We start from the raw sequence: 13,778 nt of genomic DNA on the forward strand, positions 1-13,778 counted from the left end.
ACTTTGAGTGGTCCCTTAATTGTCACGGATCGGAATGGAGCAGGGCGACCAAATACAGCTTGGACCAGGGTTTATTGAAGGGAAAAGGGAGTTGGAATGGAGAATGAAGGGGAACAGAAATTAACAGAAACAAAGAGAGAGACTGGCGACAAGAGAGGAGAAACAAGAATAATCCGACAGGGAGTGACACGCAGACAGGATTTAAATATGAGACATGCAACGAGAGGCAGGTGAGGGTGATTACACTGATCATGGGCACAAAAGAGGGGAGGGGCGAGCACACAGACACGCAAACAGAAACTATGCCAAAATGTACACACAATGGAATGACCGGGGACGAGTCGTGACATTAATAATAAATAATTAGGTCCTTTTTTGAGTTTGGTGCGTGTTATTTGAAAAAGAGCTGTAGTGGAAATTTACCAGAAGAGACTGCAGGATGTAATAGGTGAATAATGTATTTGTCTTCAAACTGTGTGAAGTAGAATGTGACCCATTATCCAAGGTTATTCCTCTATGCCATAATTGTCAACAAATTTTTATGTGATCTTGAGTCTTTTATAAGTGCCCCCGCTGGCATTCTGCTAATCACAAGACTTTGCATTTGTTGCACACCCTGCAAGCTGTTTGACACAACCGCTCCTCTTTCATGCATAAAATGAAAATTTTACTTCTGGGTTTATTACGTGATTGCCACAACAATCTCTCTTTTAAAGAGAATATAATAAACCTTCAATAATGGGTTGGGAACTGATTTAATAATTCTAACATTTTCTTGTGCATTAGGAAGACATAAGAGGCAGAGGACAACAGCTTGCTTCACTGGCAACTGGAGGGAAACAACGCTGTTGACAGCAACAGACACATCCAGGAGCACAACTGTTTGAAAGCTGACAATCAGTGACTTTCTACTTTTCAGAGGAAAATGGAACCCAAGCACGGAGCTCTATTCAGACTTATAAAACCAAATGCCGTGTGTGTTCATGCAGTGTGTGTGCGTTTGTGTGTCTCACTCCAAGACACATGCTCGCGGCATACCTCTTCACAATCAGAAATCAGTGGATGGATGCAGAGAGAAAAGAGAATTCATTAAACTCAGCCACCCACGCTGGGCGGCACAAGAGACGGGGGGTAGAGCGAAGGAAGGCGGGGAAGATGATGAGGAGGAGGTGGATGGTGATGGTGATGATGATGACGATGACGATGATGATGATGATGATGATGATGATGATGATGATGATGATGATGAGAGAAAGGGCAAAGCCAGCCAGGAAAGTGTGTTAGAGAGAGGAAAATGAGGGAAAGGGAGAAGTCTAAATGTTAGTTATAATGCATTACAGAGCAGGCGTGGAAGAAGGTGTGTGTGGAAGTCCAATGACGGTAGTTGAGGTCATCAAAATAGCATGACAACTTTTTGACCAATCATGGCTTACCTCACAGAGAATGTCACATTATTGCCTATTTAGTTTTCTGAAGAAAGCCATATCTGTGTGAAACCTTGCAAATGTTTATTCTTCTCATATACATAGACATTTTGGTTGACATTTTAGCATGGAAGTTGACACACAAGGTTTGCTTCCACGGGCCACATAAAATGACGTGACGGGCCGGATCTGACCCTTGGGCCTTGAGTTTGACACCTGTGCTCCAATGGTACTCTAACACTAATATGACATTGGAGTATGTTGACTTGTAGAATGGGTCGTTTGAAAGCAGCCGTTCAATCTATTCCTATTTGCAAATATGGTCAGTGTGGCTTTGACCTGAAAGCGACCTCAGTTGTTTCATCCTCATCCCGGACCTAATCCACGCAGCGCTAATCTGGTTAACTGGAGCTGTTTGCGAAATGAACAAAAGCCTAATCTAATTCGCATTTAGCACTAATTAAGAGATTATTGACCTCATCCAATTATCATCACCATCAAGCTTCATCAAAAGGCAAACAGCAAATTCATGAATTGAACTTTATCACCAGCCTCATTAGAGTCATTATGTGTGAACTCGGATAAAATACACAGACACACACACACATGTGCGCACTCACACACATACGCTCCACCTAAAGCGTTTTACTGTCCAGAATGTCAGCAGTCATCTTCCAACACCATGGCCTGTCACAGAATGAGAGAATGTCAGAATGCATCTGAAGTGTGTGTACGTGCATGCGCGTGTGTGTTAGAAAAAAGTGATTGGTAGGCTGTATATATATTGCATGTATTAGAAAGAGAGAGAGAGAGAGAGAGAGAGAGAGAGAGAGAGAGAGAGAGAGAGAGAGAGAGAGAATGTGAGAGAGAGAATGAGAGAGAGAGAGAGAGAGAGAGAGAGAGAGAGAGAGAGAGAGAGAGAGAGAGAGAGAATGAGAGAGAGAGAGAGAGAGAGAGAGAGAGAGAGAGAGAATGAGTGAGAGAGAGAGAGAGAGAGAGAGAGAGAGAGAGAGAGAGAGAGAGAGAGAGAGAGAGAGAGAGAGAGAGAGAAAGAAACAGAAGCTGAGGGATGGAGGAGCTGGAACAGGGAGGGCTTGTCCTTGAAGGAGGACAGAGGTGTTCAGCTGGATCTAATGTGATGGAGGAAACAACTGGAGCACACACACACACACACACACACACGCACACACACACACACACACACGCTGCATTGCTTCTCAGATTTAAAAAAAAAAAAAGAACATTTAATCCATCTGACTAAATGTGTTTGTCCCGTTGCAGCCTCCACAGAGCAGCCTTTTTCTACTCGTGGCATTGGACAGCAATAGCCTGGCCCCGTCCCAATTGGTCTCTGCAAAGGTCCTCGGCATCATCATCATTATCATCACTAGCAGCGCCTCTCGATGCACCAGCACATGATCAAAGGCAAGCGTCTCAATCTTCTTCCCTCAGCACAGAGCCGTTGTGGCATCTTGGTCCTGCCATAATCCTCTCATTGATCTATTTCACAGAGTTCAGTGCGTCAGGCCTTCTGGGTTGAGGGTTAAAGATGCCGAGGAATGCCTGCCAGAGTTTGCTGCACTGAGTGCCAGAGCTTGTTAAGGCCCGAGTGAGCTGTGTGTTGTCCTTTCCGCAAATTGTTTTCAAGGTGCTTTGCTTCTGAATTGATTTCATCCATTTATTCTTGCATTCTTGCATTGTTTTATTCTTTTGGAAGCGCATTCATTGCTTTTGTGTATACTCTCAGTAGAAGCAATTAAAATTTATTTCCAATGCAATATCTCTGCATGAAATATGGGGACAAATTAATTCACCTTATTCCCTTTGAAGTCCGTAAGGGGGAATTTAGATGCAAAGGCACAAAGAGAGGCTGGAAGGTGTGGATGAAACTGGGAACAATAGAGCAGTCATTACCTCAGCTCAGCCAAATGCAGACCTCCTGCCACTCCATGTCGCCATCCACTGGTGGCTTGAAAAACTGCAAGAACGTTCTGCTTTTTCTGCTTACTTGACATCATGTGCTGCTGATAGAATAACTGCCACATGCAATTAACTCCAAAGTAATTTATACATTGTTGAATATTTTTGACAAAACCAGGACAGCTTTATTTAAAAGCATATACCAAAAGGTCGACTGTTGTTTTACAAATTGAAAAGTATGTACATGAAGAGACGCACTTGGCTAAACAATATACATATATGCAAGATAATCATGTAAATCTGGAGAAAAGCAATGTTCGGGTCCAAGATGAGGATACATTAGCATTCCAATCCTTCAGTCATGCGGGTCCTCACATACGTAAACTGTGTGGTGGGTAATCCTTGCTTGTTGTTGTTTTTTTCCCCTTCATAAACACAACAAACACTCATAGGCCACCTCACAAACATAAACACCCACTCGCACTCCTCCGTCTGAAACCGCACAATTTCTCCAAGCTTGTAGTGCACACACACACACACACACACACACACACACACACAAAGTGCACTGTGAAATTGGGTCAGCAGTGGAGAGTGGGCTTTAATGCTGAGCACATACGCTCCCTAAAACTGATCTACATATTCATGTGGGTGGCTATCAAAATGACACACACACACACGCGCGCATTCGTATGAAAACATGCACGTACATAAATAACTACATGCATGGACACATTGTCCCAAACTTAGCCATCCCACGCACGTGCCCACATGCGCACACACACACACACATGCAAATGCCCGCACAAGGACAAGTAAGCACAAAGACTCACGGAATGTCACAGATATTGCCACTGTCAGCATTCTTCACAGGGCATGTATGTTCTTCCCATTCTAATTTTGGGGCCTAGATGAGCTCCTTCCGCTCCTGCAGTCTATCACCCACACTTATGTATCTTGTGCCATTGGCAAAAACAGCAAGGTGAGGTCTTGCTAAATTTCCAAATACCTTTGTGAAGAGTCACAAAAACCTGTAACACCAATTTTGCTCAGGTAAGTTCAGGAGGGAGACAGAGCAAAATGAGATGCAATGAGAGACGCGGAGGTATCTTCCTGAGTATATACTTGTCAAAAAACAGATTTCTGACTACTTTTTTTGCCAGTGGCTTCCTTTGACAAAGCGTTTTAGACTAGATTGCAGAAGGAAGGAGGCTCGTGCTGGTAGGTGAAAAGTGAAAGGATGTAACAAAGGATTCAGCAGGCAGATAGCTCTGACAGCCACTTGGGGCGGGGGGGGGTGGTATTGGATGGAGGAGAAGGGTGGGGTGGCACTCTCTTTTGAAGGGAGGGATGGTCGGGTGTGTGCGTGCCATGTGTGTTTGGGGACCCGCGCAGTGAGGACTGAACATTGTGATTTATTTCAGAATACTAATGTGGCTTTGATCTCGTCTGCTTAAGAAACACCCTGCTGGGACGATGGGACTGCTGGGCACACATACACCTCTCTCTCTCTGTCTCTCTCTCTCTCTCTCTTTCTCTCGCTCTCGTTCTCTCTCTCACTAATACATGCACACAATATATATACAGCCTACCTATGATCCCAGAACAGCACTCATATGCATACACGCCCTCAATGGCTCACATAAACACACTCCGAGGCATCTAATCTACTTTAACTATCTTCAAATCCTTAGAGATCCAATTACAAAGATAGAGGGGTATTTGTTTTTCCCGGTGCATCCTAAAAGACTCATTAAATTTCCATGTAGCGCTAAAATTATGTGATACATCACAAATGTCTTTTCATTTTCATAATTTAAGGGGAATATGTTTAAATGGTGCCTTCTGTTATTGTTTAAATCAGATACAGTGATCAAAGGTTCTTACCTTTCTTGCTTTTTTTTTGCATCATTCCAGACACGGTGATGATAAGGATCCAGTTTATCGGGACGCAACAATCAATCAAAGACCCACTAAAGCTTAAACGCTTGCGATTCAAATTTATACCCAGGAGGAATAAAAGATTTCCAGGCCCATTTTTACCTTACATATCTGGCTGATCACTTACTACACAGGTGTCAAACTCAAGGCCCGAGGGCCAGATACGGCCCGCCACATCATTTTATGTGGCCCGCAAAGACAAATTGTGCATCAAATTCGCAAATTTTTAATAATATCTTTTTTCTAAATATTTGACCAATTTGATTTGAAAACGAGCTATTTGTCAGTTTGTTTTGTAGCTTTTACTGTATATAATATGAGGTGCTCATAAATTTATTTGGGTTGACAGTCATAATGGCCCTCCGAAAGAAGCTATGACTACAATGAGGCCCGCGAAAAAAATGAGTTTGACACCCCTGATTTACTACCTTGAAAAAAGGACTGCAGATTACAACAAGTGCTAGCAGTTAGCTAAGTTCATTGCCGGCCGGGTCATACCAAAGACTATAAAAATGGGATCCATTGCCTCCCTGCTTGGCACTCACCATTAAGGGTTGGAATTGGGGGGTTAGATCACCAAATGATTCCCGAGCGCAGCACCGCTGCTGTTCACTGCTCCCCTCTCCCCCAGGGGATGGATCAAAATCACATGGGGATGGGTTAAATGCAGAGGACAAATTTCACCACACCCAGATGTGTGTGTGATGATCATTGGGACTTTAACTTAACTTTAACTTTTAACTTACTTCTGTGTGAATACAACTGCGTAAACACACTGGAACACACACAATAACAAATTCTGCTCTCGTGTCCCTGACCTGTTCATAGCTCGAACACTCCCAAGCTCAAGAAGAATAGATAATAATTTACTGGAAGAATAGATTAGGCTATTTCGCATTAGCCTGACAAGCCAGACTCAATGCTAAGGAAACTGGTTAGCTCTAACAAATGATCAAAATGTGTGCAACATGGAATTTCTGTGCTCTCTCCTTTTGTGTGATTTTAGGTCCAATAAACGCATTCAAAGCTTTGCAAGAAATTGACTCGCAGACTAAGAAACACTTGAACCAGGCCTGAGCTGATCACAAATGCCTTTATTGGACAAAAAAGGACTCGCAGTATTGTCCCGTATCCAGAGGGAAACAGACTAAAATGGAACACTTTAAAGCCGCCCTGCTTCCGATTGGTCGGGAATTCACGTTTCTTCATGTGTGTAAGAAACAACATATTTTAACAGTGTTATGTGACTTGAAAAACATGATTTATAATCGCGCCACAAATATGATATGTAAGACCAAGGCTAAGCGACATTGAAGAACATTCATATCCTCACTAGATTTGCAATTGTGTCAAAACTGTGACCTGCAAGGCCAGACTGTTCACATGCTTACTGGATCAAATTATTCTTACATGACCACCACCCTTTATTCTACCATTGTTTTGTTTTTAACACAAGTATATATACTTCTACCCGAGTCGTGTGTTTTACCTCGTCTCACTACTGAATTGTGCAGGTTGACCTGCGCATCTAATACGAAACAATACAATTCAACATAATAATTGCGATTTAGTTTAAGATTATTGCTTTTGTATACAAAAAATCTAAGCTTCAACGGTGCTGTGACTTCTGTATTCATAGTAAAAAGGTGGTCACCAGTGCCGTCTACCGACGAGATGCGTGACTGCAGGTGAGGGGGGCGGAGCTTATTTTCTTCTTCCTCGTACACTTTGCAAATGGGTTTATTCGAAGAAAGCGGAAGACAGAATGTGTGAAGAATACCTTGTAGCGCGTCTCAACGACAGCGAATACGCAAACTGGCTCAAAGCAGGACGTTGTCTGTATATCCTGAAAGACGTTCTCCATAGCTTCACCAATGAGCAGATGCAAGGTTTTCACCAAGCTTTGCTCCGTATGAATCCTTCTCTCCGTGAACAATGCCAACGATCATGCCAGTCCGGGGACATTAAGGTGTGAAAACACTTTCTGTTTTGTTACTTTTAGCGGTGTCCAAGACAAGATTGTTGTATTGTTTTCAATAGACTTAGTAAAAGTACTCCGACGCTCTATGTTTACTAGTAGAGCTCTATGGCTTGCTCGAACGTGGAATATTGATTATTCAGGTGAAGTACAGATAACTGCAGAATCTACCTTAGTACATTATGAATGTATTTGTACGTCGTTACTTTTACAATTTAAATAATGTAAAACACTTGTGCAGCTTTCCAGGGCATGTAGCCCGTGTTTACAGTGGAGGTCTGAGATTCTCAACCACCACAGACAACCTAATTCCAATCTCAACTGGGACAACTGCATTCCTTCTGCGTGGAGGACACGCCACTGGGAGTTGGCAAAGGTACACAACATTTAAGGAACATAGCAGAAGCTTTACACAACCTGATTCCAATGAACTTGATCTGATGTGTAAAACGATTTATTGTCTATTTTGCTATCTAATGGAAGTACTTTTTTTTGTAACTGCTTTGCTTTTACCACATTTTGCTCTCCTAGATATAAATAGTATTCTAATACTAACCAATACTGGTCTTTTGCCATATGTCTTTCCAGGCTTACATGCCACGAGGTCAGGGCCATGTGAATGCAGTAGATCAGTGTGATCCTTCTGCTCTGCTCAACCTCATCAACTTCTGTGACTGCTTTGCCTCTGTAAACTCGTATAAAAATTCATCTTGTGTGAGAGAGGTTAGCATCCGTAATATGCCAGTTAATAAATAGCACTTGGATTTTTTTTCATGATTTATGAAACCCAATGTAAAGTGCCACTCTAAAATTATACATTCTTGCGTGTTCATTTTTTTTCGTTCCATTTATGTGCAAAACTGGAGCCGCGTAGTGTACACAGATTAATGTTGTGAAAGTTGTTTAGATACTGTCTCAACAATTGGTTGTGTTGTGTATGTGTGTTGCAGCTGATCAGATGCAGGAATTATCTCATGCATTCTGCTAACCAACATGTATCGGATGCATGGATGATAAAGTTCAAGCTTGCACTGCAACATTTTGTGCGTCTGTTCAGCGAAGTACGCGGAATGCAATTGGCTGAAAACATGATAAATCGGGTGAGCATGTTTGCAATTGGGCAACACTCTAGCAATTTAACGAGTGTTGCACTCAGCACCTAACAACGTTCTGTTTCAGATGCTGGCTGTTGACTTGTCAATATCTTTTATTGACGCTGTGGACTGTATTCGCGAGGAACTAGCTACTGATTCTGTGATTGACGATGTAACCCCTGAATTAATCACCAAATGGGAGGCTGACTTGATACGAGAGATGCTGTGGGAGTTGCGGCAGATGGCTGAAGATGAAACAATGGTGAGAAAAGTAAATCGGAATTCAGCATAGTTCAATCATGAAAGTTTCATTTCTACATGGCTTTCATAGGGATTTTGATTTTCGTGTCCTGCAAATGTTTGAAACAACTCAAATTCAGTACTATGGGTAGTTTGCTCTCCAGAATCATATTTTCTTAAATATATACGTATATGAATAATCATAGCCACTCCTATTTCTTTTCCCAGGATTCCAATCAGCTGAAGATGCTGGACAATTTCCTACAGAAAAATAAAGATCTGACTGCGATGTTTTCTCCAGAGCTGCAAGCCATCAGCATGTTGGGGGGTGGACAGAAGAAGATTTGACAAACTGGCAGGGATGATGAGACGTCTGATTGTCCGACAATCTCTAAATTGGGTCTTTACAGTGCCTTGCGAAAGTATTCGGCCGCCTTGAACTTTTCAACATTTCGCCACATTTCAGGCTTCAAACATAAAGATATAAAAGTTTAATTTTTTGTCAAGAATCAACAACAAGTGGGACACAATCGTGAAGTGGAACGAAATTTATTGGATAATTTAAACTTTTTTAACAAATAAAAAACTGAAAAGTGGGGCGTGCAATATTATTCGGCCCCCTTGCGCTAATACTTTGTAGCGCCACCTTTTGCTGCAATTACAGCTGCAAGTCGCTTGGGGTATGTCTCTATCAGTTATGCACATCGAGAGACTGGAATTCTTGCCCATTCTTCCTTGCAAAACAGCTCGAGCTCAGTGAGGTTGGATGGTGCAAAAATGCTAGATCTGTCGCCAGCTTCTGCTCTTCGGACATCGAGCTTTTGACTGTTAACTGCAGACCCTTCTACCTGCCCAGGGAGTTTACTGTTGTTAGCATCACGGCTGTGTATGTGCCTCCTAGCGCTAATACTAAAGAGGCCATGAGCGTTCTCTATCGGACAATCGGTGAGCTGCAATCCACGCACACAGAGGGTGTTTTCATCATTGCTGGGGACTTCAACCAGGCTAACATGAAGACTATTCTCCCTCATTTTTACCAACACGTGGATTCTCCAACTCGGGGAGAGAACACTCTGGACTTGGTTTACACCAATATAAAAGATGCATTCAGAGCAGCCCCCCGCCCCCACCTCGGCTCTTCAGACCACCTATCTGTTATGCTAATCCCTGCGTACAGGCCCCTGCTGATCAGAGCAAAACCCACAGTGAAGCAGGTGAGGGTGTGGTCTGAGGGGGCCTTGGAGGCACTCCAGGACTGCTTTTAGTGCTCTGACTGGGACATGTTCAAATCAGCAGCAACATATGACAATCAGATCGACATTGATGAGTACGCCATGACTGTGTCAGCCTACATCAACAAATGCACCGAGGACGTCAGCACCACTAAGAACATCATCACCCGAGCCAACCAACGACCCTGGATGACTGAGGTACGTCATATGCTACGAGCACGGAACTCAGCCTTCAAGTCTGGCGACAAGGAGGCACTGAGGACAGCGAGAGCCACCTTGAACCGGGCCATCAGGTTAGCGAAGCGAAGCCACAGTCGAAAAATTCAGGGTTTTTTCCACGACGCCAATAACACCAGGAGTATGTGGCAAGGCATACGGGCGATCACTGACTACAACTTACCCTCCCCCCCGGTGGGTGAGGTTGATGCTGAATTCCTAAATGGTCTAAATAACTTCTTTGGGCGGTTTGAGGCACTAAACAGCACTCCTGCAGTTAAATCTGTTCCCCATCAGGAAGAGGAGGCACTCTGCCTTGACTCAGCCGACGTGTTGAAGACTCTGAGAAGAGTCAACCCACGTAAGGCCCCAGGCCCCGACAACATACCTGGGCGGTTGTTCAAGGAATGTGCAGGTCAGCTGGCTGGTGTCATCACAGACATTTTTAACATCTCGCTGGGCCAAGCCACAGTGCCAGTATGCTTCAAGGCTGCCTCCATCATTCCGGTGCCGAAGAAACCTCAAATCACCTCATTGAACGACTACAGACCGGTGGCACTGACTCCCATCATGATGAAGTGCTTCGAAAGGCTGCTCAAAGAACACATCGTCTCCAGACTCCCCCCAACATTCGACCCGTTCCAGTTTGCCTACCGGCAGAACCGCTCTACTGAGGATGCCATCTCCTCCGTTCTTCACCTGAGCCTGGCTCACCTGGAGGAGAGGAACACCCACGTGCGGTTGCTGTTCCTGGACTTCAGCTCAGCGTCTGGTGGGAAAACTGGAACACCTGGGCTTCGGCACCCCCCTTCGAAACTGGCTGCTAGACTTCCTCACCAACAGACCTCAGTCAGTCCGGGTCGGACAGAACACCTCAGATGTCATCACCCTCAGCACAGGCTCCCCTCAGGGCTGCGTCCTGAGCCCCGTGCTGTTCACCCTGATGACACACGACTGCGTCCCCAGGTTCACCACCAATCACATCGTGAAGTTTGCAGACGACACAACGGTGGTGGGCCTCATCAGTGACAACAACGACCTGGACTACAGAGAGGAGGTGGAGCAGTTGGTGGGCTGGTGCAGAGACAATAGCCTGATCCTGAATGTGGAGAAGACGAAGGAGATCATCGTCGACTTCAGGAAGAACCAGCCTCACCACGCTCCATTGATCATCAACAGCTCAGCTGTGGAGGTGGTCAGCAGCACTAAATTCTTGGGGGTCCACATCACAGACGACCTCACCTGGACTGTGAACACCACGACACTGGTCAAGAGGGCACAGAAGCGCTTGTACTTCCTGCGGAGGATGAGGAGAGCCCACCTGCCCCCACCCATCATGAGGACGTTCTACCGAAGCACCATAGAGAGCATTCTGACAAGCTGTCTCTCGGTGTGGTGTGGAGGTTGTAGCGCCTCCGATTGGAAGAACGTGAGGAGAGTGGTGAGGACAGCAGAGAGGATCATCGGGGCTCCTCTTCCCTCCATTCAGGACTTGTCATCCCAGCGCTGCGTGTCCCGAGCCCGTAATATTATCAGTGACCCATCACACCCCCACCATGGACTGTTCTCCCTGCTGCCCTCTGGGAAGAGGTTTCGCAGCATCCGTTGCAGGTCCACCAGGTTCTGCAATAGTTTTTTCCCTGCTGTCGTCAGACTGTTGAACATTCAACTTAGCATTCCTCTGCACACTTTGTAAATACTGTATTTGTTTCCTGCACTGTTTACATACTTTATCACTGCTGCACTTTATACTTATCTTATTTCATATTTTTATATAGACTGTCACTTTTTATTCAGCCGCAATATCACCACATTGTTGGAAGCCGTATGCAACGTAATTTCGTTTTGTGTGCACCCAGTGTTTACAAAATGACAATAAAGTTTGTCTAAGTCTAAGTCTAAGAGAGCGTTTGTGAACAGCAGTCTTCAGCTCTTTCCACAGATTCTCGATTGGATTCAGGTCTGGACTTTGACTTGGCCATTCTAACACCTGGATACGTCTGTGAACCATTCCATTGTAGATTTGGCTTTATGTTTTGAATCATTGTCCTGTTGGAAGATAAATCTTCGTCCCAGTCTCAGGTCTTTTGCAGACTCCAACAGGTTTTCTTCCAGAATGGTCCTGTATTTGGCTCCATCTATCTTCCCATCAATTTTAGCCATCTTCCCTGTCCCTGCTGAAGAAAAGCAGGCCCAAACCATGATGCTGCCACCACCATGTTTGACAGTGGGGATGGTGTGTTCAGGGTGATGAGCTGTGTTGCTTTTACGCCAAACATATCGTTTTGCATTGTGGCCAAAAAGTTCGATTTTGGTTTCATCTGACCAGAGCACCTTCTTCCACATGTTTGGTGTGTCTCCCAGGTGGCTTGTGGCAAACTTTAAACGAGACTTTTTATGGATATCTTTGAGAAATGGCTTTCTTCTTGCCACTCTTCCATAAAGGCCAGATTTGTGCAGTGCACGACTGATTGTTGTCCTATGGACAGACTCTCCCACCGCAGCTGTAGTTATCTGCAGTTCATCCAGAGTGATCATGGGCCTCTTGGCTGCATCTCTGATCAGTCTTCTCCTTGTTTGAGATGAAAGTTTGGAGGGACGGCCGGGTCTTGGTAGATTTGCAGTGGTCTGATACTCCTTCCATTTCAATATAATTGCTTGCACAGTGCTCCTTGAGATGTTTAAAGCTTGGGAAATCTTTTTGTATCCAAATCCGGCTTTAAACCTCTCCACAACAGTATCTCGGACCTGCCTGGTGTGTTCCTTTGTCTTCATGGTTCTCTCTGCGCTTTAAACAGAACCCTGAGACTATCAAAGAGCAGGTGCATTTATACGGAGACTTGATTACACACAGGAGCATTCTATTTATCATCATCAGTCATTTACGACAACATTGGATCATTCAAAGATCCTCACTGAACTTCTGGAGTGAGTTTGCTGCACTGAAAGTAAAGGGGCCGAATAATATTGCACGCCCCACTTTTCAGTTTATTATTTGTTAAAAAAGTTTAAATTATCCAATAAATTTCGTTCCACTTCACGATTGTGTCCCACTTGTTGTTGATTCTTGGCAAAAAATTTACATTTTATATCTTTATGTTTGAAGCCTGAAATGTGGCGAAATGTTGAAAGGTTCAAGGGGGCCGAATACTTTCGCAAGGCACTGTATGTACTTTATTTCTAATTGGGAATTGGGCAAGCGCAGTATGTGCTTGGAAGAACTTGAAGCCTAACGGTCATAGGTTATGAAATGTATTTTAGGTACATTCTTGAATTTGAAGGATTTAAGTGGTTCCTTTTATTTGCTAGCATTTTTTCTTGCACTATTGTTTAATATTGTATTTATTTTTGTCCCATGTATATTATGCAAGTAATGGTGCACAATACAAAGCATTTCTTAACTAACGCTAAAATCCAAAGCAAAAGATATGCTGGAAAAGTGTCCTTTTTGTAAAATGCATTAATTGTAATAAAATGTGGCCAAATATTGGCACATATAATCCATCCATTTTTAGCCTGGTGGTCATCAGGTGATCACAAGGAAAATATAACCTATATATCCTGAATTTTTTTTTTCTCTGATGTAATATATTCCTTGGCGCAATCAAATTTGAGAAACACTGGGCAAATAGTGCCTGATATTCTTTTACAAAGTAGTTCAATGATCTCTAGTACAAGAGTTCATCTACAATGTGTATTGATGTCGTGTTGTTGGCGAAGAGCGCATTCATCA

General features: G+C 43.8%; 1 protein-coding gene across 2 annotated transcripts; it reads left to right on the forward strand.

Annotated features, from left to right (window-relative positions):
- Window positions 1-6,397: 6,397 nt before the first annotated feature.
- On the forward strand, window positions 6,398-13,540 carry LOC119136950 (uncharacterized protein CXorf38-like). 2 transcript variants are annotated; one of them, XM_037275840.1, is made up of 7 exons: window positions 6,398-7,254; window positions 7,505-7,639; window positions 7,852-7,986; window positions 8,214-8,363; window positions 8,443-8,619; window positions 8,826-9,002; window positions 13,212-13,540. In XM_037275840.1, exons 1-6 carry the CDS (start codon window positions 7,051-7,053, stop codon window positions 8,943-8,945), a joined length of 921 nt encoding a protein of 306 aa, XP_037131735.1. In that variant the 5' UTR covers window positions 6,398-7,050; the 3' UTR covers window positions 8,946-9,002; window positions 13,212-13,540. The 2 variants fall into 2 exon arrangements, with proteins under 2 accessions (XP_037131735.1, XP_037131734.1); XM_037275839.1 differs by having other exon boundaries at window positions 8,826-8,999; window positions 13,209-13,540.
- The last annotated feature ends 238 nt before the right edge of the window (window positions 13,541-13,778 follow it).

Source organism: Syngnathus acus, chromosome 17 (assembly GCF_901709675.1).
Source record: "Syngnathus acus chromosome 17, fSynAcu1.2, whole genome shotgun sequence".
In the NCBI taxonomy this organism is placed as follows: Eukaryota; Metazoa; Chordata; class Actinopteri; order Syngnathiformes; family Syngnathidae; genus Syngnathus; species Syngnathus acus.